The following is a 26,445-nucleotide window of genomic DNA, read 5'->3' as shown; positions in this document are numbered from 1 at the left end:
AGACAATAAATCTCTAAATGGGTGACATTTTTTCTGTGCATTTTGTTACTATGTTAACCCATACAAAGTTAAAACCTAGACAGTAAAACACCAACTTGAAACCCAGAAATTAATGTTGGTACATGATCTTCATCCCACTAAAAAAAATGTCAGCAACCTCAAAGCAAAAACTACCTGGATGGTACAGTCTACAATTACAATTTAGCATGCCTATACTTTCCACAGGTGTAGTCAAGTGACATTGAAGCTGTTACAGCATGTTTTAAGAGGAATAAGACGCATGATTCAGAAATCCTAAAGAACAAACCACAACTTTTGTTTTAAAACGTACTGCTGCTTCTGTGTTTAGCTGTGAAAGGCAGGAAGGCTGTCATCATGGCTTGTATACACACACAAAAAACTGGAATGCTAAAGCCTGCTATTCTATCAAGACAGAAGCTCCTGTATGGCACTACTTTGGCTGTTAAAAAAGCAGGCCTAGATAATTGAGCTTACCGTCTGAATAAAATACTACAGATGAATGGGTGTAACAAAAATTTTATAAGGAGCACTGAGAGTGCTTTTAGACTGCTGGAGAAAGGGATGAAACTGAGAATCTGGAGAAACCTGAGCTACAGCTGAAGCCAAAGTTTGTTTGTCTCGATATTCCTGTCTGCTCAGCAAATGGTGCCACCCAAGGGGGTGCAACTGCAACTTACTAGACTAAAAGACAAATGTATCTTTTAACATTTCATCTTTTACCAAATCCATTAACAGGATACACCAAACCATAGCAAAGGCTAAGTTTATTTTCCCTGTAAGATGCACATCTCATAGTTTAAGTGCCATATTGGTGAAGCAAACAGTAAAGCCAGGCATTCTTCATGCTGCCCTAGGACTCTGTCCCTACATTTGCCTGTGAACTGAAAAAGACGCTGCTGACAGTTCAAATCCTAGTCTGCACACAGAGGTGACTGTGGTCCCCGTTCTGCTTATCTTCCCTCAAAACAGTCACAAGATATCCTTATGACCTGCAGGAGGCATACTGCCATCTCAGCAAAGCCGAAGCAGAAGACAACCTTCTGTGCACCACCTAACTCTTATTTTCATCCTCAGTAACTCTGTGCGTGTGTGTGTGTGTGTGTGTGTGTGGAATAGGTAGCTGATATACAGGGTTAAACACAATTTGTCTTTTCAAAACTTAGAACCATGTTAATTTATTGCTATTTGTTCATTCTGAAATCCTTTGTCACTACTGAAATATTACACTAACTATTGCAGAAGTAAAAGGACCTAGAATGGGTGGTATTTAGATTTCATATCTTCACTAAATAATGCTTAAACAGAATCTCCATATGAAGGTCCTGCAGTGCTATTCGTTACAGATGTACCTAACAACCTACATCTGTGAGCAGGTACAAAAAAGCTCCGGAAAATGTTTCAACATCAGCTGAACATCTCACTTTTCTCATTAAAAGTATTTTTTACAGTAAGCTTAAGTATAAACAAGGGTTTCAGAAAAACCAAAAGCTCCAAATTACAGCCACACTTACACCTTCAGTCAGGTCTTCTAGATCTGGCAAGTTTCAGAATTGCTGCTTTCAGCTGCGCCGCCTTTGACACACACTGTGCAGAACCAACATTGTGACAATAAATTAACTTCTACAGGAAAAACTATGCATTAATGCCCCTCACTCCATCCAAAATATAAGCTGTAGCATGTCCAAAACACAGCAATTTCCACTGATTCCACAGCAGCAAACTCAAGATTTCATTACAAACAAGAAAAACTACCAACACAAACCCTCCCAGTCGCCTCTCCAGGAGAAGTTACAAGACCTTTAAAACAAAGAATGAAAAAAAAAAAGGGGGGGGTGGGGAAAGAGGAGATACAGAAATGAAAACACCACGCATGAGGATGGTGACTAGCAAGACCTCCCTTTACACAGAAGTCACTTGTAGAAAGCCCTACTTATCAAAAGTCGTTTTTTCCAGTCTCAGCTGCTAGTAAGACTATACCCTCTATACATGACTATCAGTGGAGAAAAGTATAAATTGATACATCACACTTGCACATCCAGAACTTTACCATGACACTGAGGAGGATCTTTTCCTTCTACCAAACTATGATTTTGGTATGAGAGACATTCATACCAATGACGTTCTTGAATTTTTTTCAACAAGAAGTTTTAACTATTGTCAATCTGCCACCAGAAACCATTTAACAGTTTGTCTCTAGGAAAGCTGACTCTGTAGAAACCAACGTAAGATCTGAAAAGACATGTAACAGGATTGCCTGCTGCAGGTTCTGTACAAAGCTAAAAAACCAGTATGGCTCAGGAAGAAATTACTCTATAGAACATATATTGGGGGGGGGGGGGGGCACGGACGGATGGATGGGGGGGGGGGGGTGTGACATGAAAAAACAAACAGAAGAATTCTTGTGGCTTTTGATTAGTCTTCAAATACCCACAGGAAGGCTGGTGGTTGGGACCAGCTGAAGAGCTTCCCATGCTGCTGAACACTGAAAGAGGGAAGTGGGTTAAGCCACTGCCACATTCAAACCACAAGAAAACCCCGATTTTGGTCTCAGAATGTTTCACTTCTCCACGCTGCACAATTCTCACTAGGAACCATACAAGGTAATGGCTGGATTGGACATCAGATTCCTTGATTTGCCAGTAAAAATGCTTCTTCTCTTTGACAGAACTTTGGCAATTTATTTCAATTAGGTTTAGCATGTAAACAGGAACTGTCTCTATATAAGAGCCAAACTACTGTAAAGAATGGCTGAAATCCATCAGTCCACTGGTTCAAGATTCAGATCAATACTATAATCAAATCCCTCAGAGAGTAGCATAAATGAAATATAAAAGAAGAAAAACAAAGCAAAACAAAACACATTACTACAAATTTCTTAGCTTCTTTTTCAGTTTCTTTTCCAAAACTAAGCAGAAAGCCGAAAGAACAGCCAACAAAGAGCCCACACAGCTACTCAGCACCGGCGCAACCACTCAACTTTTCAATACCTTTCAGTGCAGCTCTACAGTAACGCATTTCTGCTTCTGCTCTCTTCCAGAAACTCATCTTCTGTCTCAACACCAAAGAGTATAGGCTGATCACAGAGATGGTATCTCATATATGCTGCTCCCAAGCCCTCCCAACCCAGCAAAGCTTTGTCATTATCACGTTGCTATTGTCTTCCTCACCAAGTCTGTGGTCCACAAACAGGTCTCTGATTAAAGCCAGACAAGTGTGCTTCATAATCACAGTCATTATCACCTGGTTTCAAATGCTGCCTGATTAACATTTCATTCTATTTTTTTTTTCTTCTTTCACTATGTTATAGCAATAATGTATTTGTTACACTCCAGCATAGTTTTTGGAATGACTGAGACCAGTAAGCAAATGCCCATAGAATGGAATGAGCCTTTAGTTTGGGTTAATGCAAGCTTGGGGAGAAAAAGAAAATGAGAATAACAAACTATCAAAAAACATAGGGAAATGTTACAAGCAATCATTACCTCTTTTTCTAACACGGCACATGGACCATCATGTATTCTTTGTATCAAACTGCTGAGCTTAGTCCTTGTGATCTGAAATTACAAGTTAATGCTGCAGCGTGGCAGGGAGGCTGAAGAAATTATAGTTACGTACACTGAACAACCAAGTATTACTGGTACTGCATTAGTCAAACTGCAGAATGTATTTATATTAAAAGTGGTAAGAAGATATAAAATCAGCACTAATCCTAGGACCAGTGTCAACAAATGCAACATGCATTTATGTTGACCTGCCAAGCCAGAATCACTATAGATGCTAAATAGTTAAATAGCACCTAAATACCTTTTCAAGGGGCTGTTTATAAATATCTCTGTTGTACTTTTAAATAAAAATGAGGTCAAATCCATCTCAAGAGAACTGGGAGTCGTCATGCAAAGATTACGTTAAACTTGCTGTACTTTCTTGAATGCTGGGTTTGTTACAATATGTCACTTTGTTTCCTCAACTTTATTCTTGCTAGGACGCCCTTAGTGACATGGTTTAGTGGTAATGGCTGGCCTGGATCTTACAGGTCTTTTCCAATGTAGTTGATTCCATGATTCTGCGTCTTTCATGTGAATCAGTTTAGATACAGTTTCAAAATACTCCACATGCTTCTTGGCATGGCAATATTCTCATAAAGCAACATCTCCGTAACAACCCAAATTACTGGTTTTCCAAATCCTTGGAATCATAAGAGAATGTGCATTTATCAAAATCTTTTTTAGCATTTTAGTCTTGATACCAGGACATTTATCCACAAAGGTCTGGAGAAGGCATCCTAAAATTAGTTTTAGCTATAAGTGAGTAGAAGTCTTCTTTGTCCAAGGGTTGCTGAAGAGAAGCAGTAAAAAAAAAAAAAAAAAAGAAAAAAAATAACCCTCCTAGTAAGCTTTTACAAGAAACATCACTAGTATAAGCTAAAACATAAGCAGAATACCTGCAAGAAGACAGACTGAAAAGTCTAAGGCTGCTAACCCACCCAGGTACCCAGGAAATACTGCCACACTTCAGGCACTACAAGCTGTGCATATAGCACAGAGCAGACACCTTCACAGCGAAAACCAAACAAAACACGCCATAGATATCCCCTAGACTTTGTGCTACTAGTGGAAACATAACCCAAGCTGCACGCTTTACTGAAGCACAAGTCACCAGGAGGCTGGCCGGCAGGTTCCCCAGTCCTGAAGCAGCACAACAAGCCCAGCATGCTACAAAAGGCTGTTGTTCTAACCCAGCACCAGGGCGGCAGCCGAACCAGTTGGCCCAGTACCCACCCTACCATGATGTGTGGGACATCAAAGGCTGGCTGTGACCTGAGCAGACAATTAGGATGTGTTGGTGTAGAGTTCTAAGAGGTCACTCACAAATTAATTTTTACTGCAGTACAACCTCTCTATAAAGCAGTATTATTGGCTTCTTTGCAAAACTAGCTTCCAGGTTTTCCCCAAAATATAGAAATAACTGCAACACTGTTTTGTTTGCTTTTGGTTGTGTCTTTTTTTCCTGTGTTAAGGTTACTGCAAAATTAAAGTGCAACTCCTAAGACAAGCTAAGTAGCTTTAACATGGGTATAATGTAATTTTAGTTTGTGAAGGACAGATACCATTGTTCTTTCCCTTAAATATCCAGGCACCAATGTTAACCGAGACACTAATGAGAGGTGGGGGAAGCTGCTGTGGAGTAATTAGCAAAGCCAAAAATCACCCTGTTGCTGAAGACATTCAAGTTGCCCCAGTAAAGTATCACATTCCCTGTAAAAAGTACAAACAGCACAAAATAAAGCTTCTCAGTTTTGTACATAGGCTACAAAGAACAATTCAAGATGTACTTCCTTACAAACAAACACAGTTGTGCTTTCTTCTGTGTTAAAGAGATCACTGGTGTCAATACCATCCATCCCACCACACAGCACTGCCCTTCCCATCAGCCCAAATCCCATGGTGCTGTCCCAGAAGGTTTATTTCCTCTCTTGGTAACGCTGCTCCACAAAACACTACTTAATCTTTTAACCACCAGTTCTAAATGCATGTGCAAAACTACTGAAGACAGACCTGAAGCATGCAAAAACAGGGCCAAGATGTCAAGACACCTCTATACCACACCAGTTTTTTCATTAACTAAAGATAAAATGTTCTTTGATGATGCAGAAGTAAAAAATCAGATCAGATTTCTTACTTCTTCACCAACATTTAGCATGGCTCCAAGTAAGGCTAAAGATCACTCACTAATCAGAGATTAGCCTGGGTCCCCTACTCTGAACAGTCACAGAATCAACCCACACAGTCTTAGGGCAGAACTTAACGCAATCCTGTACTGGGAAGCTCACAGTGATCACCTCTGGCCAGCTGTAAAACAGACAGAACATCAACGTTAATTGGCTTTATTTTTCCTCTGTGGCAAAATGCCTTGTGTAGATAGCTACCAAATGGCAAAAAGCATAAGAACCTGGTGTTATGAATGACATTAATAAATAAATAGGAAAACAAAGCTGTTAACACAATTGGTATACAAAGCCACATGTTTTCATTTTAAAAATGTACATTGTGCTTTGGGTATAAAGCAACTTCATTTTCCTAATTTTTAAGGGAATTTTAGAAATGATCTCATGATTCAGGTGCTTAATAAAAAGTTTCAATGAAAAATACAGAAACCCATAGGTTCTCAAATTATTTTCATACTTTTACTTCAGTTCAGACCATTCCTCCTACCTTCAGTAGAAGGAAGGAAGCAACCAACCTACAACATTTAACTTTCAAATGCTGCCAAACAAACTGGAACACAACTGACAACATGAGAAAGCAGATTTTGCTTGCAAATTAGCATATCAGGAACTCAGGCACCAGTTTAACAACATCAGGGCCATGCTTAATCATCTTAACTCACGCAACCATCAATACCACTATAAAACCCAGAAGAGGAAGTGCTCCCTTCCTAAAAGGAGCATATATGCTCATGCACCTTGTTTAACTGAAGTGAACCTTTTAAGTAATGCTGCTTAGGAAGATCCTTAGGACTTTCTCCCTTCCCACTTTCCGCTTTTGTTAAAAAGGAACACTCCACCCCCCCCCCCAAAAAAAAAAAAAACACAAAAAAAAGCCCATAAGAGTTTATCTTACTGAAACTCACTTCATTCGAAGAAAATCTCTTCAGCCCAAAACAGAGTTTTAAAACAAACAAATGAAACCTTCTAAAAGTTACACTGTGGCATTTGAGATTTAACTAACTCAAATAAAAGTGTGTATTTTCCTTCTTTTTCTTTTCTTACCCAAATCATTAGAGCAGACAGAACTTACCAGTCTTCACAAGACTGCATCCTGAGAGTTCCCAGGATACAGTAAATGTTAGCTCCTGCACATTTAATTAAGTATTTCCAAATCAGAGCTTTTAAAAGCAGATCCATTCCAGACAGGATATGATGAAAATGTAAGAGTTAAATGCAACAACCTTACTATCATAGCTCTATCTTAGCATTGTAGTTCAAGAACTGAAATACTTACTTCTGAAAAACATTTTATGTTCGAGAAAAAAAGCTATTAACTATAAGGACAATATTATATAACCGACTCAAAAGGATTTAGTATATCGTATCAAATCAGAGCTATGTTCAACAGCAGTAAATCTCAAAAGATCAAAAAGCACTGTTTTTCATAGCATTCAATAATCTTGGAAATGTTACTATGGTCACACAAAAGTAAAATCTACTTGCTTTTTCCTACTAATTAAAAAGGCAAGGAGCAATAAGCGAGACAACCAAAGCCTAGGGTAAGATGAAGAGAGAAATAAACCAGATGGCATGGGAATACATATTTATATATTTAAGTTATTTCCAAATCATGTAAAAAGAAAGATCAAAATGTCTGCATTTGCCCTATAATCAGTGTTCTTTTAGGAAAGAGTTTTCATGTATTTTTATGTAAAGTACATTGCAAATTCTAATTAAGATACAGCTGTAAGCCAGGATCTACCATCATATAATTAATCTTAAATCCAACCTCGAGCCAGGCAGGATACAGATAGAGTGAGACAGATATAATTACAAACTCCATCAGCAGTAAGTCACTGGGAGAGGTTGCAGGCTTTCCTGTATTTCTTCTTTGTACCGAGTGGTAGGCTATTTTTGTCAAAATATACCAGGATACAATCACAGCACTTAAATATTGGCTTGAGTTTGCATCATGTATTTTAAGGCACTAATTTTGAAAATAATGACAATTGCACTCCTATTTCTGAGGGCTGCATTGTCCAACAGAGAACTGGAGTAGGTACTGCATTCGCAGCTTCGTTCCTGTCTTTTGGGAGGAACTCCTCCATTCTCTGCTTCATACCTCTCCAACTGAAAAACTTCATTTTACCAAATTAAAAAAAGCCATTATTTTGAACATAAATTCCAAGAAAAAATAAGATGTAATTTGGCAAGTCATAGAATCAAAATGGTTTGGGTTGGAAGGGACCTTAAGATCATCTAGGTCAAACATGCTGTCATTGACAGGAACAACTTCCACTAGAACATATCGTCCAAGGCCCTGTCCAACCTGGCCTTGAACACTGCCAGGGACTGGGCATCCATAACTTCTCTGGGCAATTTGTTCCACTGTCTCACCACCCTCACAGTGAAGAACTTCTTCCCTGTATCTAAATCTACCCTCTTTCAGTTTAGAGCCATTCTCCCTTGTCCTATCCCTATATGCCCTTCTAAAAAGTCCCTCTCCAGATTTCTTGTAGCCCCCCTTTGGGCACCAGAAGCTGCTCTAAGGTTTCCTCTGAGCCTTCTCTTGTACAGGCTGAACAACTCCAACTCTCTCAGTCTGTCTTCATAGGAGAGGTGCTCCAGCCCTCTGATCACCTTTGTGGCCCTCTTCAGGACTCACCCCTGGTCCTTCTTATACTGGGGGCTCCAGAGCTGAACGCAGCACTGCAGGTGGGATCTCACAAGAGCAGCAGGGGACAATCATTTATATTAGAGGGGGAAAGTCATTAATAATGTTTTCTTAATGCATGATCTGCTCTGCCATAAAGTTCACATTCATATATTCATTTCCTCTGCATGACAGAAAACCTCTCCAAAAGTCTTCAATTCAGTACAGTTGCTATAATCCATGCATTGATGGAAATTTGCAATTTTTGCCAGTTTTGAGGAGAAGCAAAAATAACACGTCCCACCTCAGAATCAACTTTTCACATTAAAGTGAACTGACATCTTTATACTCAGACAACACAATTGACAATCCCAGGTCTAAACAAGGCATAGCAACAACTACTCAACTATAAGTCTATAATTTCCTATTTATTTTACAGCATCAGCATTGAAGAGGAATATCCAGCAGCAAGACATATGACATCTAATTTGAGATTTTTCAACTAACTGCAAACCCATGAACATACTTTCTGCTTTATGTCTGAAAGTAGTATTAAGGATGCACATTTTAAATGTTAGTATTACCATTTCAGATCTGCAAGTGGCATTTGATCACAGCAAAAAAAAAAAAAAAAAGAAAAAAGTATGTCTTCATATAATGCAGACAATTCACATTCCATCATCATATGTGAACCATTTGCATATCAGAGTAGTAGTAAAGATTACCAGTAAATTTGCACTAACCATTTTACCACAGTTGTCCCACCCAAGATGGGGAAATCAAACAAATCTCCCATTGCAGTGCAAAGGTCTTCCTGTATGAGTTTTACACAGCAGTTGAAAATGCAATCACTAATTAGCCTTATGTAATAGAAGTTGTCCTGGGTTCAGCAGTAGCAGCCATTTTTCTCCTTCTTAGTAGCTGGTGCAGTGCTGCATTTTTGATTTTCAGCCTGGGAACAGCACTGATAACATCGATGTTTTTAGTTGCTGCTCAGTAATATTTACTCTGACCAAGGACTTTCTGAGTCTCATGCTCTGTCAGGGAGGAGGGGAAGCCAGGAAGAAACAGAGACAGGACACCTGACCCAAACTAGCCAAAGAGGTATTCCATACCACAGCATGTCATGTCCACTATATAAACTGAGGGCAGTTACCCAGAAGGGTCAGATCACTGCTCACCGCTGGGTATCAGTCAGCAGGTGGTGAGCAATTGTATTCTCTTCCCTTGTTATTTCCCTTATCATTATTATTATTGGTGGTAGCAGCAGTGATTTGTGTTATACCTTAGTTACTGGACTGTTCTCATCCCAATCTGTGGGAGTTACACTCTTTTGATTCTCCTCCCCATCTCTTCGGGGGGGGGGGGGGGGGGCAAGGGGGAGGAAGAGAGAGGAGTGAGTGAGCAGCTGCGTGGTTCTGAGTTACTGGCTGGTCTTAAACCATGACAGAAGTCTAATCTGGTAAAATGTTCAGAGATAAATTCTTAACTTTAGGGTCATGAACTGATAAATTTAAGAACACACCAGAGTTATGGTATTAGTACACATTTTCAGTTATGGATCACGGTATATCTGGCCATGCCCAAGCCCATGACTTTGGTTCAACAAGCATCTTGACCTTTATTTTTTGTGTTCAAACTGATATGGCAAAACCAAATACATTTTACCAGAGCAGCAATATTACTGAAACAGTACTGGTAAAAAAAAAAAAACAAAAACAAAACCAACAATTTTTTTAGCCATTTCTTATATGTGTCAGGGAATTCTTCATGCAAAGTCTAACTGGTAGTGAGGATCATCCTAGCTAATTCAACTGACTTTGTACCAAAGCAAACAGGGAATGCTGACACAACCACCACTACAGAAAAAGTTAAATAGTTTGATTTCACTTCTCTCAGCCATCCACTCCACTCCTCCGCCCTACACCTCTGCAAAGCTCATGATCACTACAAAGCAGAGAGAGACCCCAAGCACAGACTGGCTGGAATGCTCTCCTCAGACCCAGAGCTCCCGGAACACTTGAATTGCACGGCAGGTTGAAAAAAGTGCCAAATTCTAGCCCCAGCTCATGCCTGTGGAAGGTCACCTACTTCTGCAAACAAGCTCAGGGCTTAAGCAAGCACATATAATTGCCCATGATCTATTCCCCCCCCCCCCCTTACAGAACTCCACCTGATTTTCATCACAAAGGGAGTCCTTTCGATGAGTTGCCTCATACCTTTTTAACAATACATTATTCACATTCTGCTCTGAATATACATCATTTTCCCTCTTCTCCATGGCACAAGTCCCTAAGCCCTTCAGACACGATCATTCCGCTAAAAGCATTCCCATACTTACCTCCACAATGTTTATTCCCAATTTCTGCACTAGGAAACTGAGACAGAGCAATTAACATCAGTAATTATCCTGGTTTTGGCATTTAAACCGTGACAGTAATGTTGCATATTCAGCTTTGACATCCACAACACGGCTGAAACGAAATTATACAGAAGGCAGTTGGCAATGAAAACATCTCTCTCAAAGGTCGTGTTTTCAGAGCATTACCTGAAGCAGAGACTGCTTTTTATACTAGCATGAAATGAGCATTCTTAAACATTAGTAGGTTCATTCAAAAGAATTCTTAATGAGCACAGATCTGTCTAGAAGACTCAGAATAGCAGCTTTTCCCTGTGATGTCACTTCCAGCCAAAAATACAGATACACTATGTGCAAGAGACAACAGAATGAAACTTTCAAGGACTCAAAGTGACTTTATTTAAACCCTATTCTTGATCTGATAAAAGTTATAGGGAAAATTATATGTATTTTTCATTATTTTCATCATGATAATTAATCCATGCTTAATGAAAATTAGTCTTTGGGTACTTCCTGTTTAGAAATAATTCTGTAAATTTCTCTAGGCTGATGCAAAATTAAGATAGAAAACCCACAAAGCATTTGATTTGAAATATATTTTAAAGAGAAAAAGCAAATCATAAGTTCAGCAAGACCTGTGATGTGAATAAGCATTTTGACAAGCCCAAATTTTATGTTCAGAAGGCGGCAGATACACAGATTTGAGAAGCAGTTATTATAACACCCACAAACCACAAAAGAAACTGTGGTGTAGAAAGACTAACTTGCCTAAATCACTTTTGTCCAGCATAACAGAATTGAAGAACAACTTCATTTCTTGAAAAACTTTCAAAAATCCTAACCACTGGTATACCTTGCAATCCAACAGCCAGAAAAAAATGATTCATTACAACCTCTCAACATGCCGCACCTATTTATTACCTTTATTTTCAAGTGCTCAGAACAGCTTTGTTTTTAAGTTCATAATAATGATCATAACAAACATGAGTTCATAACAAACACTGGACATCTAGGGTTTATGTCAGTTCTTCAGATCAGAATTTATTTAATTCTGAAAAAACTGTAATCTTTATTTTGAGTCTTATTGAAAAAGTTGTCCTTAACATAAGGATATCTCTTAAGGGAATGCAGAGTTATTTTTCCTGTTAAGCACTTTCTTATGCATTTATCTTCCACAAAGCAAAAGAGGGGATCAAAGACGTGGCTCCTATGTTCTTTAGTTTACAGTGTCATACGATATTTTACAATATATAAACCCTATTTAAGACCACACTGCTAAGAGGGGTGGGCAGACCAACACAAAAATGTATTTAGATAAAAATTCTGTAGCATTAAACAATATTAAAGAAATCACTTAAAATGGTATGTTCATTTTATTGCCTGTTAAGATGTACAAATCTAATGCATGAATAGTAACATAGACAACAGATCCCCTTACACCGCTATCAAGAAAGGCTACCGAGTGCTCAGCTGGGAAAGCCAAGAAGCAACTTAACAACACACCGCATTTGAACAGAAAAACACCTGAGGACAGCAGAAAATCGAGAACAGAGATTAGGCAGCCAAATGAGACTTCCCTCCATAAGCTAAAAAGTTGTGTTGAAATCATTAAGAAAATTAAGCACACTTTAGTGATCTTCTGAAAGAGAGCCAGAAAAGAAAACATTTTTAATACTAAAAATTCTACCTAAATGCAGATACTACACAACATCTGATACTAGTGAGACTTAGATCCAAAACCAAGATCTCAATCTAATCTGCAAGGTCAGAAAACCTAAAGCATCAATGATCCAAAGTCACTTTCTCTCACTGGCATAAAACCAGCGAAGTATTCCCCAAAAATTGTAAAGCTCTAACCATGGCACATTTATTATCTTGCACAAGCTATTATTTCACCATAACATACTATCAAATGGTTTTAGTGATTATGGTGGGTTTGTGTCTTACATAACAATGATAATAATGTATGCAATCATATTTCAGCAAAACCTTTATTTTGGGTTAGGCGCTTTTTTTTATTGTTTTCTTAAATGCACTGTAGGAATAAGCCAAATTATCTTGATAGGAGAGAACTGGTCTTTAATTTTCAATATTAAGGGTTTTTTTTCATGAAAAAAAAGGCATTTATCATTAAAAATGCAGTATGTATTAAAAATTTCCATGCATAAATGTACACCTACAAATGCATCTGATAAGATGAATTCACAGAACGTTTTATACGGATTCCCTAGAACAGCTACTAAAACCCTCAGATACGATCTGGCTCATGTGCCCGTGAGAAAGCTAAACAGATTCAGAGCAAAACCAATAAACTCGACGCTATTGTTGCAATGCAGACTTGCAGACAAAGGAATAAAGAACTTGAGTTTCCAGAGATGCTGAGCAACACAGTGTAGCACACTGAAATTCCTTACAAGGAAACTGCTCCTCAACTTAGGCAGGTAACAGCAGTGCTGCAAGCATTCCAGTTCCACCAGTCTGCCTTTACCTTCTGGTTATCACTGGAAAGTAAGAAATCAGGGGACCAAAAAAAGTAAAAATTCAGTACCAAAACCATAGTAACCACCTGGATTTTTGCAGCACTTAATGAATTTGCCATAGTTGACTCTAAAATTAAATTGAGATTTGACATTCTAGACAATATAATGGGACACTCCCTGGCAAATAAAATTTTATGCAAGTTATATATGCACAGGATATCACTGAAGATCAACTCAGCCAGAGACAGAGACACAGCTCAGCATTTACACATTGTGTTTTCTTCCAGTCCAGCACACATTACACACAGGTTTCAGCCAAACAAGGCTGTACAGAACAGGACTGCAACCAGCCTTGCCAAAGATTTCCTTCATGTATTCACAAATTTTCAATTGATACCAATACCGCTGATATACCATGTCCTAAAAAACTGAGGCAGAAATTATCTGACCTCCGTATCTGAAACTCCTTCTCAGCATTACCAAGGAACATTTTCCTGCTCAGTTTACACACTGCTCTGCCACTTGCAGCAGTGCTGCCTACGAAATACTCCTGATTAGTCCAAAGATGTCAGAAAAACAAGACAGGTTCATGAACCAGGATAACAAATTAATATATTTGTATTAGTGTAGTGTAGTGTAAAACACTGGCCTACACATTTTCAAGGCCAGTGATTTTTAGAAAAATAACTCATTAAATATCTCAAAGTTCACATCTGCAGTCTATACCTAAGTCAGCTTCATGTTACTCAATGGGGTAGGCAATGGTTAACACATTAACGCAAACTAATCGGACCCTTAGCCTAAAGAAGTAGTCCATGCATCTTACTGAAAGTCTCCTAATATGCCCTAACGGCAATTAGAAGCCTTAAAAACTTAAATTTCTCCAGGAAAAAAAAACAAAAACAAAACACCACCAAAGGCTGCCTGTGCACTGGCAGAGCAGCAAAGGAAAGCTGTTGCTGCATATCCAAATAGAAAACAAATGAGACAGACTGAGCATTCCAAGGACCATGGCCACAGAAAGTGGTGAAGGAGCTGAACAAGAAAGTTGTATTTTTAATACTCCCTTCTGGTAAAAGGGAAAAAATACCACCAACACTATAAGATGAAAACAATATAACTAAATTCCCTCTTGAGAGTAGCTCTTTTGTGATTTGGAAGGGGTTTAGTACTGCTTTTTGTGATTTTATTCTTTGTAAAACTCAGGTTGTACCTACATAGCTCATTCCAAGTCCAGCCCAAGCCAAGAACTAAATGATGGAGCAGCAGAAGACAAGAAGCCAGTTGACCAATTACAAGGAAAAGCCTACTGTTCTTTAAGGCTTGCTTGGGGGAAAGAGGGGGAGGTGTGGGTGGTGTTGGTTTTAAGACTTAAACTTTTTATCTTATTTTTAACCACGCCTACTTAAGTCAAAGGGCCTTTAACAAACTAAAAGAGCAAATCTGTTAAAAATACAACACACCCTATCTTCAATTAAAGGTTATGTGAGCTCTCAAATAACATCACTCTCTCATAAAAACATTCAGAAGGGAAAAGAGAGACATTGATGACTATTTTAAAGATTAAGAAGTGAAGTTAATACCTGAGTATTTTCATTATGGTGATGCCTAGAGCCTCAAAAATAACCCCTTTTAGATAACCTTATTTCATCACCATTAAACACTCACTTGCACACCGCCTGAAAAACAGAACATCATGATGTAAATGCAAAGTAGATCTGAAAAATCACTGCAGATGTTCAGAAGATATTGTATGAAGTGTTTAAGAGAACATTAAAACTGCATAACAAGAAGCTTTCCCGAAAGAAAGAATTGCCAAAACCACATCTGTCAATCTTCTGTCGACTTCTAGTTGAAGAGCTCCCAACAACTCAATCAACCCCTCTTTCCACAGGATCATAAATGAGGAAGATGACCTCAAATTATGTAAGCGCTCCAAAAGAGCAAGATCACATGGTTACCCAAGCCTAATAACTATCTCTTCCTAGAGTTATTTTTCCACAAAAGCATGCATCAGGAGAAAGCTATCCACAAGAAAAATAAATAGAAACAAGAAACAGAAGCAATAAAGGAGATAAATATGCTTATTAAAATAACACTTCAAGATCTATGCAGCAACGTAACAGCTGTATTTGGTAATTTTTTTATTTACTAAACCAGCTTTATTTCTCCACCCCAAAAGCGGGATGTTTTTAAAGAAAGCCACATATGCACACATCTGACAGGTTGGCTACCACAGGAAAAAAAAGAATATACTTGAAAAGCAAGGCTTCTGGTGCACTAACATCAACAGGACACAGCTCACCTGCAGCAAATTAATCCACAGTTCCAACTACATTTTATATCATTTTACCCAAGGAAAATACCTTTTCCTACACTACAGCTAAGTTTTCCCACACAAACTGTTTTGAACACTAACAATAAGCAAACAGCCAACAGCCTCACTTTCTGAGGCCCAAGCATACAAGTGGTGCTTAAGACATTGTCTAATCCAAAGTGCTTAGTATGCAAGGCCTGGATCCTGTCAACACTTGCGCACACCTAACCTGATGCATATAAACTGGATTACTCACATGCTGGAAGGTAAATACATGAGTAATAAGCATGTTCGTGAATCAGCAATTATGTGCAGGCAGAATAAAAAGCTAAGGTGGAAGGAGAGGGGGCATGGTACAAGAGGCAAGAAAGTTGTCACAAGCTATTAATGGGTGTAAAAGTCGATGTTCCCAACTGGCTATTTAGGAAAACTAACTTAGAAGTAAATTTAAAGAATGTTAGCTTTGAGGGAGGTAGGGAGAAGGAGACTTTCTTTGGTTTATCATCCAGGTACACAATAAATTGTCAACTATGTAAAAAGTCTGCCAAGAGACAACCCTGATACTGCTCCTCCCCAACCCCCACAACTCTCCAGCTGAAACACTTATTAGCTTTAGATTCTCATTTTCTTTCTTTCTCCAGCTTCAGGCCACCATGCTGTAGAAAGCTTCTGAATCAGGGTGATATGTGATAAGGCCTATTCAAAATTCAATTCCTTTATCAGCCAACTCAAAAAAAAAAAAAAATTCTAAAAAATTCTAAAACCCAAACAGCAGCTCTCCAGAACTTATTAGTGCTGTGAACAAGCAAACTGCTAAGCCACTAGACTGAGGAATTATGAAATTAGAGGCTTTGGAAGTTGTGAGGAAGGAGGAGATGGGCTCCTGAACTGAGCCTGCTCAACTTCTCCGACACCAGTTTGGGTAACAAGTACCTTCCAGTTGTAGTAAGTTACTCTGTATTGCCCAGTAATCATACATTGGTAATCATACATTGTCATGAAAAATATCCTTAAATGTTCACCCCAAATGGCCAAGTTTTTCCATCAGCTTCTTCAAGATACATCAATTCTAGGTACCCTGACTGCTGTCACCAGCTTTTTAAGCCTGCAAAGGGTGCTCTGTGGAGATGAGACTCCTCTTGCACAACAGCTTAGAACAGGAGATCCCAGTTTTAACCTTATTTGTTAGCTACAGCAACAAGAGATGCTGGTACTACCCCATCACCAACAACATACCTGATGATGCATCACAAACTATGGCACACATACAAATATACAGCAAACACTGTGTGCTAGGTATTCTGAACTGGTTTCTAAGCTAAAGTACTATGGGTGTCCCTCAACATTTTAGTACTTCTGTCTTGCATTGACAAGAATTAATATACCAGAGTAACACTGAGAACTCCAAAATATGGCCCTTTTGGAAAAGCCAGGCTCCAACATTCAAGATGTACTATCAGTGCCCATCTCTTCAGGGGACAGCACCCTTTTATGATGTTTTCATTAGAAAAGCATTGGCTAGCTCCAAGCCAAACCTCGGATGGTACAAAATTTCCAGCTCCTACATCAGAATGATTAAGCTTTAAATTATCACTATTCACAAAAAAAAAAAAGCAGCCAATGACTTGTACCTTGAAGGTCTAATGCTTCGGTGTTGACTTCTCAATATAACTTGGAATGACACAGAAGCCTTATGTCTCAACTTCATTACTACAGCTCTTTTCTAACAATGTCATATGTACTAACAAGTTTTTCCCTCTCTATCAATACTACAAACACTTTACATAAGGAAATGTTTTTGCTTTTTAATAAATTTTAATTAAAAACAAAAACAAACAAAACAACAACAACAACAAATACCACACACCACCAAAACACAACAGGAAGCAATTGCCTCAGACTTTAACATCCAAAACGAGCTAGGGACTCAACAGCTCTGAAAAAGGAAACCTCTGCTCTTGTAATTTTAGAGCATAAGAAATTGTCAGGTAAAATGTGAAAAGTAGAATGAATTTGTCAAGACTTACTGGTATCTTTCTAATGGCAAGGGTTCTAAATAAGGAATTGTAATGTTATAAAATAACGATTGAAATAACAATTAGGACTAAAGGGAAAAAGATAGTTAACAAGAGCAAGGGAAGTTAGGAAGCAAATTGACAGAAACAAAGAAGTTTAAAAAGAGAAAGTGGTAAAACCAAGCAGCAGAGAAAAAAAAAAAAAAAAGAAGTCACTACCCATGTGGTAGCTACGGTCTTCACTACCTAGACCAGAGGTCCAAAATACTCACTGCTGCCAACATAGGTTAAGACATTGAGAACAGTCATTAAATCAAGCTAAATATCTGAAATCTCAGAGACAAACAACCTTTAGCTTAAATAAATAAGGAACAAATAACAGAAAGTTATTGCCTTTCCTTACTGATCATGACTGAAAGTGAAATTTATGCTTCCATTTCAGGATATTCATTCACAAAAGTAACAAGTTAAAAGAACCCTTCAAAAACGTGTCAGTTTCTTTTCAGTAATTTTGTAAGACCCCAAGTCCTGTGCGTGTCCAAAGCAACTGGACAGCTGTAGGCACCAATACCACAGAAATTATTATTATTCTTTTTACACTGACAAAAATTATGTCCCCATGAGTTTACTGTGCCCAACTCCCCCCTCCCAAGCACAGCAAAAATGTAATTGAGAACTACCACCCTTGGGATCTGTGAACTACTAAAACATGCATTTCCTTCTTTGGGATTGAGAGCCTGATTTCATTCACTTATTAGACATTAGGAATACCCCTCCAGACACTTGCTGAAAACCTCCCGCGTGTTTTTACCCTGGCAGTTCCAAAAGATACCACAAATCTGAGGTCATGAGAAGACACAGGTACTGAAAAACTAGCACTTGGTATATTATCAACTTTAATTACTGCTTAGTGCTGCTGAAGACCTGTACTTCTCCTAATGCGACTTCTGAATGTTGCCTGCTTTTTCATCTGCACAGTTTAAGAAATCCTGTAACAAGGCTTGTGAAGCTACCCTGGGAACTAATAACAGGTCTGGAAAACCCAGACATACTGCTCTACTTCTCCCATTCTTCAATTTTCCGTGACGGAAGGGAGTATAAATTGTACTTAATTGCAAAATTGTCAGTTCGGTCCCTGAGTCAGTAAATTACGCTTTTACAACTTCTCATTCTCCCCTCTCTGCTTCTCAGGGAATGTATACTTCCAGCATTATTTCTCCTCATCTCCCAGCACTTTTACTGTTTTCTTCCCCTACTTCACCATACAGCCTCCTGAGCCCGGCATTCTTCTCACTTACTCCTACAGGACACCACATCTCGCATCCTTCCTCCATACCACTTCTCAGCTCCTCACTAGCTCAGGTGCTCACTCCAGCCAGTCATCAATTAACCGTTTCTGGGAACCAGTCAACACTCTAGGAAACACAGAAGAGGGGGCACAATGTGGAAGTCCCAGCATCAGCCCTGAGCAGCCATTGCCTTGGAATTACGGTATTTCTTATGGGTCTCCTCAGTGCTGCCAGCAAGAGAAGTGGATCTCAGCTCTCCATCTCCTAAATTCATAAATACAGAGCTTGCCTTTTGCATTTGTTTTTAAATACATCAAAAGACTTTGCAATATTCAGAGGTAAACTTCCAAATTTCAGAATTCAAATTTCAAATGTCAAAATTTCAAATGCAATCCTGAGACCTTTTTCTTATAAAGCAGAGGAAGGAAGTTGATATAATCCCTCTAAAAAGCTATAAAAGTTTGAATTCTAGTTTTTCCCTTTTCCTGTATATGCCCAAATTTACTTTTTGGACTAGAAATAAACACCCGACACCATTAGAAAAATAAGCCTTATTAAATAATAGAAGGGAAACTTTAAAAATCAATCTTCAATCATCTACCTTCTTTCCTTCCTGTCTCTTTAAAGACCTTTAAAAATGCAATCAATTTGAAATTTCAGATTTTGAAGTTTTAAAACTTTAACTTCCGTCTTGAAGCTGTTAAATAAAACACCTCTGAAGCCTAACACTTCCAAAATGGTGCTAAATCCTTAAAGACAGCATTATGTTATGGTTCAGCCTACAGATGCACTCACTAATTGCTGCTGCATGGATACAGAAAAAAAAGGAGACCAACTGCTAATATAAAAGAACACTGAACCTAAAAGTTTAATAGCTGTGAAACCAGCAGTGAAGTTTTTGAACTTCAACAGTCCACTCAGCTTGAGGAGAAAACACTAGAAGCACTTTTGCAGTCCCACAAGTTCATCTAAAATAAAAAAATTCCAAGCTTGACAAGCAAACCCGCCTTTCTCCCACTTTTTTAGTATCACCAAAATTTAGTACAAAGCTCTACATTATCTGAAGCAGTCTAAAGACTATATAGTTTCATTAGATTTCTGCCCTAGCCCTTTAATTACACTTAAAGTACACATTAATAGTACCTGTCACAGTGAAGTAACTTCCATTATATTCTTGTATTGGACATATTTTATGTCACAAAATTCACATTATATCAACTATAAGAATGAAATATTATCTGCTTAGAAAGATATCTAAGTGATAACTGAATGCTCAAAAGTCATTTATTTCCACGTTAGAAGGGATACATTATTCTGTCAGGATATAGGATTTCTCATATGTATGATAGAAGGAATTTGCCAAATCAGGTAGTTAATAATCATCCATCAGTTCAGTCCAAAATAAATAAAAAAAAGCACTTGGCACACTACTTAAGAATTAGCCTATGTGCAAAGTACTGGGAGATTTTAAATCAGCCAACAGTCACCTTCACATAGAGCTAATTTCTCAGTGAGAATTTTAAACAGAAGTGCAATGTAGTAATCAAAGGTCTCACTCAAGGAAGAAGAAAAATCTCTGAACATGACTAAGTGAAACAGAGCTAACTGCACTTTGTTTAGCTTTTGCTTTGACAGAGGGTAGTTTCCCGATAGATTTTGCAGTTTACTAACACTCTTAGGCATACTACTCTCAAATTAGAAGCAAAACTAGCTTAATACACATTTTACTGGAGAAACTAACCACTCTACAGTTTTAGATTTAAAACAAGCAATGAGAAGCTACTATAACAAGACAAATATATTTAAATGGGGACTGAACTGGTGTTCATTCTACAAAGAAAGTTCCAGTTCTTTTCCTTCCACAGTCAGGCCAGCTTTTTACTTCCCTCTGTGTTGTGTAGATAAATACTTATAGAAGTGTCAGCTCTACACTGTCCAGCCACCCACAAGAACTGTTCAGACAAGTAATAGTCTGAGTTTCCATTCCAGTTTAAGTACTACCTTTAAAGTCCAATAGGAGGTAATATTTAAAATATGAAGGAAGAAAACACAAAGTAAGGCTACACATTGCATATATTAAAATGGAAGGAAACTCGCTATTCCCACTATAGTGAGCATATGCTCACTAAAATAGTAACTGTATGCTGAATTCTGCAACTGTGAACAAAAATACGTTTCTGATTACATTCCCATTTCCCTCACAACAGCAGTACACTGGAAAAATAAATTAACAAACATTACTACCAGAACTTATCAGTTACAAATAATTTTCATCTCCAACAAGCACTCAAGGGAGGTGCTTCATATCAGCCTCCTCTTACAAACAATACCAAAATTAAGTGTATCACTGTAAATTGCCATTTTTCATATACTAATGGTAATTTTAAAAATTAATTCAGCTGGACAGGTTCAATTAAATGGGTATTTAAGATGCATTATTTTTTTTTTTTGTCTTCAAGAACTGATGCATTTCACCTAATATACACTGAGGACTGTTTCACTTAGTATTTTAAGTACAGAATCCAAGAGTTCTCCTTGCTACTGTGCCTCCAGTTTGCTACAACACCCAAAGAACAAAGAGCCATTTGACTCATCTGCCTTCAACATCCCCGGTGAAAAGGAGTAAAACTCCTAATTGGCACGAGGAGAGCAGGCGGGTGGTCAGACTTCCTAGAGGGAGTAAAACCCAATTACATGTGAACATAGGCTCATACAAGAAACTTTCTACTGCAGTTACCCTCACCCATTAACTCTTTGCACAACACATCCAGGACAAACTTGCACATACACCAGTTTTCAGGGGTATTCAGGGGGCACACAAGCAGCCTCACCACTAGTTACCATGAGACTTCCTCAGAGGAGGAAAGTTGGAATATGTACAACAGTGTTTGAAAGCTCAGGTCCTTTACCTTCTTCTCAGCACAACAGTTTATTCTTAAACTCAGTGTTAGCCATCTCATCTCCTGTGTACTTGTAAACATGTTTATCACAAGGGAAACAAAGCCAAATAACTCTCAAAGTTAGCTTTTTACTACTATTGATAAATGAAAGCAATAAAATTTTAAAACCCATCTAGTCAGGGGAACATCCTTCCCCAGACAGATGTTAATTTAACTCAGATTAACCTCATGAATGCATTCTGTCTAGGAGGATATAGCTCATTTTGCCAATCAAACTATTTTTCCCTTGAGAGCTCAATGTCGTGAGACATTCTGCAATTCCAATTTTGTGTTTTAAAAAAAAGACAGTACAACTATATCTAACGCCTACTTCATTTTTTCCTGCCATTCATGTTTTACACTTTTGTTTTTAAGGCTGGGGAATGTGAGTGGCCCAGTACCATTAATGCATCTTCTCAAAAAGATAAGACCAAGCACTAACCTAATGCAAAAACATCATGGGTACCATCCTGAAAGGCAGTGAGTGCCCTCATCTCCCATTGATGTCAGACCACATAATGTTAGAAGTGTTGAAGTCTATTGTTCAGTCCATTTTTCCCCATCCTGGGAGGTCCTGACATATATTCATTAAGAAAGGCCATACACTATAATACAGTAATATGAAACAAAACATAAGACCCTCAAGTATTTGTTTGTTTACCAAACTCATAGCACCAACAGCATAACTCAAAGTGCAGAGTACATGGTGCAACTGCACATGCAAGCACTATTTTCCAAACAGAAGCAGCTCTTAAAGGGTTTTATTTTCTTAAAGAAATTGTATAGTTTTTAACAGCCAGGAAGCCCTCCCAATGCAGTTCCTCACATAAACAGGTAGTCACCTGCAATCCCCAAATCTGGTAAAACCAAAAAGTGTCCCCACATTTCTGAATGGGTCTTGGACACACACTGGAATAGAACACCTACACATCACTTGGTCAACTGCATATTCTTTATCTGTAATCTATAATGTAGAATTATCATTGCCTTCAATTGAATTATTACTCATCCAGAAACACAGCTGCACTTACAAGGCCTCACGTATTACCACTGAATTGTTATTATCTTAAAGCTGGTATTGTCCACATAAAAGTGGACTGTGGCTTGCTCTGAAAGAAGAATAGGGGAAGACTTATGGGTCAAAGCCCAACTTAGTTAAGAAGGCGATTTAGAATAAAATTCTTCTCGTCTGGATTTGCAGTGTAATCAATGGTTTTCCTGTTCCAACCACCACGAAGAGTTACAATAACGCAACCTCAAACGTATGTCTGTCCGGAGGAAAACAGTTACAATATTTATTCAGACGCACATCTGCTGAGGTCCCGCCAGCCAGCCTATTCCAGCAGGCTGGCTGCAAGGGGGTTTCAGTTTTGCCCAGTCAAGAAGAGACTACTGAACACCGCCGGCAGCTCCGGTGAGCTCAAGAAAGGAAGACCCCTGCGGGCACGGCTTTCCCTAGCCCCTAGCCAGCACCCCGCTGCTGGGGGTGGGAGCAGCAGCAAGAACAGGGCTGGGGTGGCTTCTCCTTACGGCATCGTGCAGCATCCACACACCTATCAGGGATCAGGACCAGCGCGCCCGCCAGAAGAGAAAGAAAAAGTCGAGAGCACAAAACACAAGTCGAGAACCCAACTGCAAACACCGGTGAATATCCCCTCCGCACCACTACGAATGAGCAGAATCCCCGACCACCGCCCGCTCGCTGCCCACCTCCAGGAGGGGGGCCCCCAAGGGGCCCGCGCTGCCTGCCGCTCCCCTACCCCTGGCCCAGTGGGGATGGGCGGGGGCAGCCGCTGCCCTCCTCCTCCTCCCCCCCACCACAACCCTCTTCGGGCCCCGCGCCCCTGACCCCACTCACCGGCTGTCTCGGCTGCCGCCGGCGCGCCCGCCACGCCGTTCAGGTAGAGGATGGAGAGCAGGTGGGGCTGTGTCTTTTCCAGGGCCACCCTCAGGTCTTGGAAGTGGTCCCGCTCCTTGGCCAGCAGCAAAGCGATGAGCAGCTCGGCCTTCCCGCCGCCCGCAGCCTCCAGGTCTCGCAGGTCGCGGGGGCCGAGGGCGCCGGCGGCCTCCAGCAGCTCCACCACCTTGTCCACCTCGGTCATGGCCTGCGCCAGGCTTTGGCGGCACTGGGCGAGCAGCTCCTTGTGCTTCGGCTCCATGGCCGCTGCAGGCCGCCGGCGGCCAAACTTCGCCCGCCGGGGCTGCGCACCGCCGCCGCCCCCCGACCCCGCAGCTCCGCCACCGCCGCCCCTGGGGAGGCGCGGGCCGAGGCGGAACGCTACCAGCCGCCCTCCTCCGGCAGCCGACGCCCCCGCAGTGGCCCCCGGCGAAACTTCGTCCCGGTGAGGAGGCGCGGAGCTCGGGTAGGACCTGGGCCGAGGACGGCTTTGCCTCTTCCTCCTTCTCCGAACTGGGAGCCGCTGCCGCCGCGTTCCCCCTCAGGCAGACGGGGGGCAAGCCGGCGTCAGGAGCTGCTGCTGCTCTTCTTCTTCCAGTTGGCGCCCCTCTTGCCGCTTTTCCGCCCCCCCGGGCGGTGAAACAACTTCTCTCCCCTATTCCCCGGAGGGGGACAGCCCGGAGCAGAAGCCGAGGGCAGGACCACAACCTCCCCGACACCCCTCACCCCCCGTGGGGCAGCCCAGACAACTTCTTTCCTCCGCTAGCTACAGGCCACACGGCAGCGGAGGGGGTGGGGGGAGACGGCTTCAGCTCCAAGCACCTCCTTTCATTCGCGGGCGCATGCAGCCATATTGGTTGCACAAGGCTGCCGCCTGCGCCGAGACGGAGCTGTAGCAATGCATTGCCCGCCCGTTCCGCTTCTCTCCTCCCGCCGGCAAGCCGCAGCCTTCCCCACGGCCGGCCCGGTGGCGGCCGCCGCCCTCCTCCCGGCCGTCAGTCAAGGGCTCCCCACCGGCGGCTGTAGGGCGCAGAGGCGGAGCGCCGGCTCCCGGCTGGGGCAGGCTGGTGGGAAAGAACCCGGTGTGCCCTTCGTTAGTGGGGCGGCGTGCGGGAGGTTTGTCCCGTTCTTACCCCCGGGGAAGCGGGGATGCGCCGCGGCAAGAAGAAGGAACTAGCCCCGGGTGTCTCGGCCGTGAGACAAAGGCTCCGCCGCGGCGGGCGGGGCGGCGCTCCTCCCCGGCGGCGGGGACGGGGGCTGCCTGCCTACCCCGGGCGGGTCGGGCGGCCGCGGCGGGTAGGAGTGTGTCCATAGCCGGCTGGGCAGTGCCATTGCGCTCTCCCGGAGAGTGGGAGCCCCGCGTGGAGCGGGTGGTGTAGCTGCAGGGGCCGGGGTCTGCACCGGCCAGCTTCCAAGGCCAGAGTTTATTTCATCCAAAGCCGGAAAAAGCAAAACATTGAAGTAATAATAACAGAGCGTTTGGGGCTTTGCCCATTAGAAGTTTTTGGGGAAAAAGAGTTTTCAAACGAGAGATCAAAACATTCGTAGCATCTGTTGGCTCATCTTCCCCTTCCCCCCCCCCCCCCCCCCCCCCCCGTAGTTTCGTCAGTGTTTCATGAATAACCAGGGACCAAGTAATTTACCAGTGGAGTATGGATGTGTCTGTACTCAGCAGCAGCAGGATATAATTATTAAGCAAAGAAAAAGAGTATCAACTTTCCTGTCTGAAGGTAAACAGCCTACCAATATCACTTGCACCCAATGGTACCTTTATTTGCAAACACCTAGGGGAACAGACTGCAGAATTATGATCTTTAAGTCACCTTTTGTATGAAAGACTTGTAGGTGTGTTTCTGATATCCTGCACAAATCACAGTGGCTGTCATGGCACAGAAAGAGCATTGCTGGTCTTTGTGATTACTCCGTTACACCTCATAGCAACTGAAATTGTCTGAAAGCCTTTTGTCCAGGCACTTGGCATGCTTTTGTTAGTGTCCAGAGACCTGGGCTCAGTGAGGTGTAAGGAGAAGCAATTCTTCCCTAAAATTTTCTGTTAACACACGCATTTGGAGAATTAGGTGCTGAAGTGAGTTTCAAGTCACATTATGTAGCTGTACAGATGATGATGATGTCTCTCATATGTGAAAGTGGCCTTGGGTTACTTGCGTAATCGTGCCATGCGTTCTGCTGCTATTAGTGGAGGCAGAAACAAAGGAACTGAGGGGTTCTTCTCAACCTTAAAGGTCATAAAGGTCATTATTTAAAATAATTCCTGAAAGTATGGCATGATTTTGAAACAAGTTTTTTTCATGTTTGGTCCATTGTTACCTATCCTTTTGTAGCTTAATTTCTTCTAATTTTGCATCCACGGTTTTCTTAGCAACTTTCTTTCCTACAAAAAAATGCAGAGAGATTAGCTTTGTTGGCTAATGACTAATAGTGTAAATCCCTCCAAACTGATTTTTTTTTTTTTTCTAGACTATTAAAATGTGTCAGAAAATCTGCCTATTTCTCTCTAGTAAGTTGGGCAAAGTTTAGCCAGTAAAGTGATTGTACATTCCATCAGTACTGCTTAACACCAGTATGCATTCATTGTTGTCTTCATCTCAGCAAAACTGAGTTGAAACAGAACAGAATGCAAAACTACCGGTAAGAAGTGAAACCTGCCTCTTGTCACCTAGTGCACAGCCAAAGCAGGCACTGCTCTAGGCTGCCACCAAGGCAGTTGTCCGCGACTGTGCCTGCTACAGAACGTAGGACAAGTAATC

The 26,445-nt window shown here is 40.8% G+C and overlaps 1 protein-coding gene across 6 annotated transcripts in view; it reads right to left on the bottom strand.

Moving 5' to 3' along the window:
- The window catches only part of DLG5 (discs large MAGUK scaffold protein 5), a 110,897-nt gene extending 86,298 nt beyond the window's left edge, over positions 1–24,599 (bottom strand). For all 6 annotated transcript variants that reach the window (XM_061450507.1, XM_061450525.1, XM_061450541.1 and 3 more), the window contains exon 1: positions 23,639–24,599. In XM_061450507.1, the coding sequence (XP_061306491.1) occupies positions 23,639–23,939 (301 nt within the window). In that variant the 5' untranslated portion in view covers positions 23,940–24,599. The remainder of the gene's footprint in view (positions 1–23,638) is intronic.
- Between the last annotated feature and the right edge of the window lie 1,846 nt (positions 24,600–26,445).

This window comes from Pezoporus flaviventris, unplaced genomic scaffold, assembly GCF_033815535.1.
Source record: "Pezoporus flaviventris isolate CSIRO_AGI_PZ_B2104156 unplaced genomic scaffold, CSIRO_AGI_Pfla_v1 ptg000001l, whole genome shotgun sequence".
NCBI classification, from domain to species: domain Eukaryota; kingdom Metazoa; phylum Chordata; class Aves; order Psittaciformes; family Psittacidae; genus Pezoporus; species Pezoporus flaviventris.
Note: the sequence above shows the minus strand (reverse complement) of the source record. Positions and strands in the feature narration are given on the sequence as shown.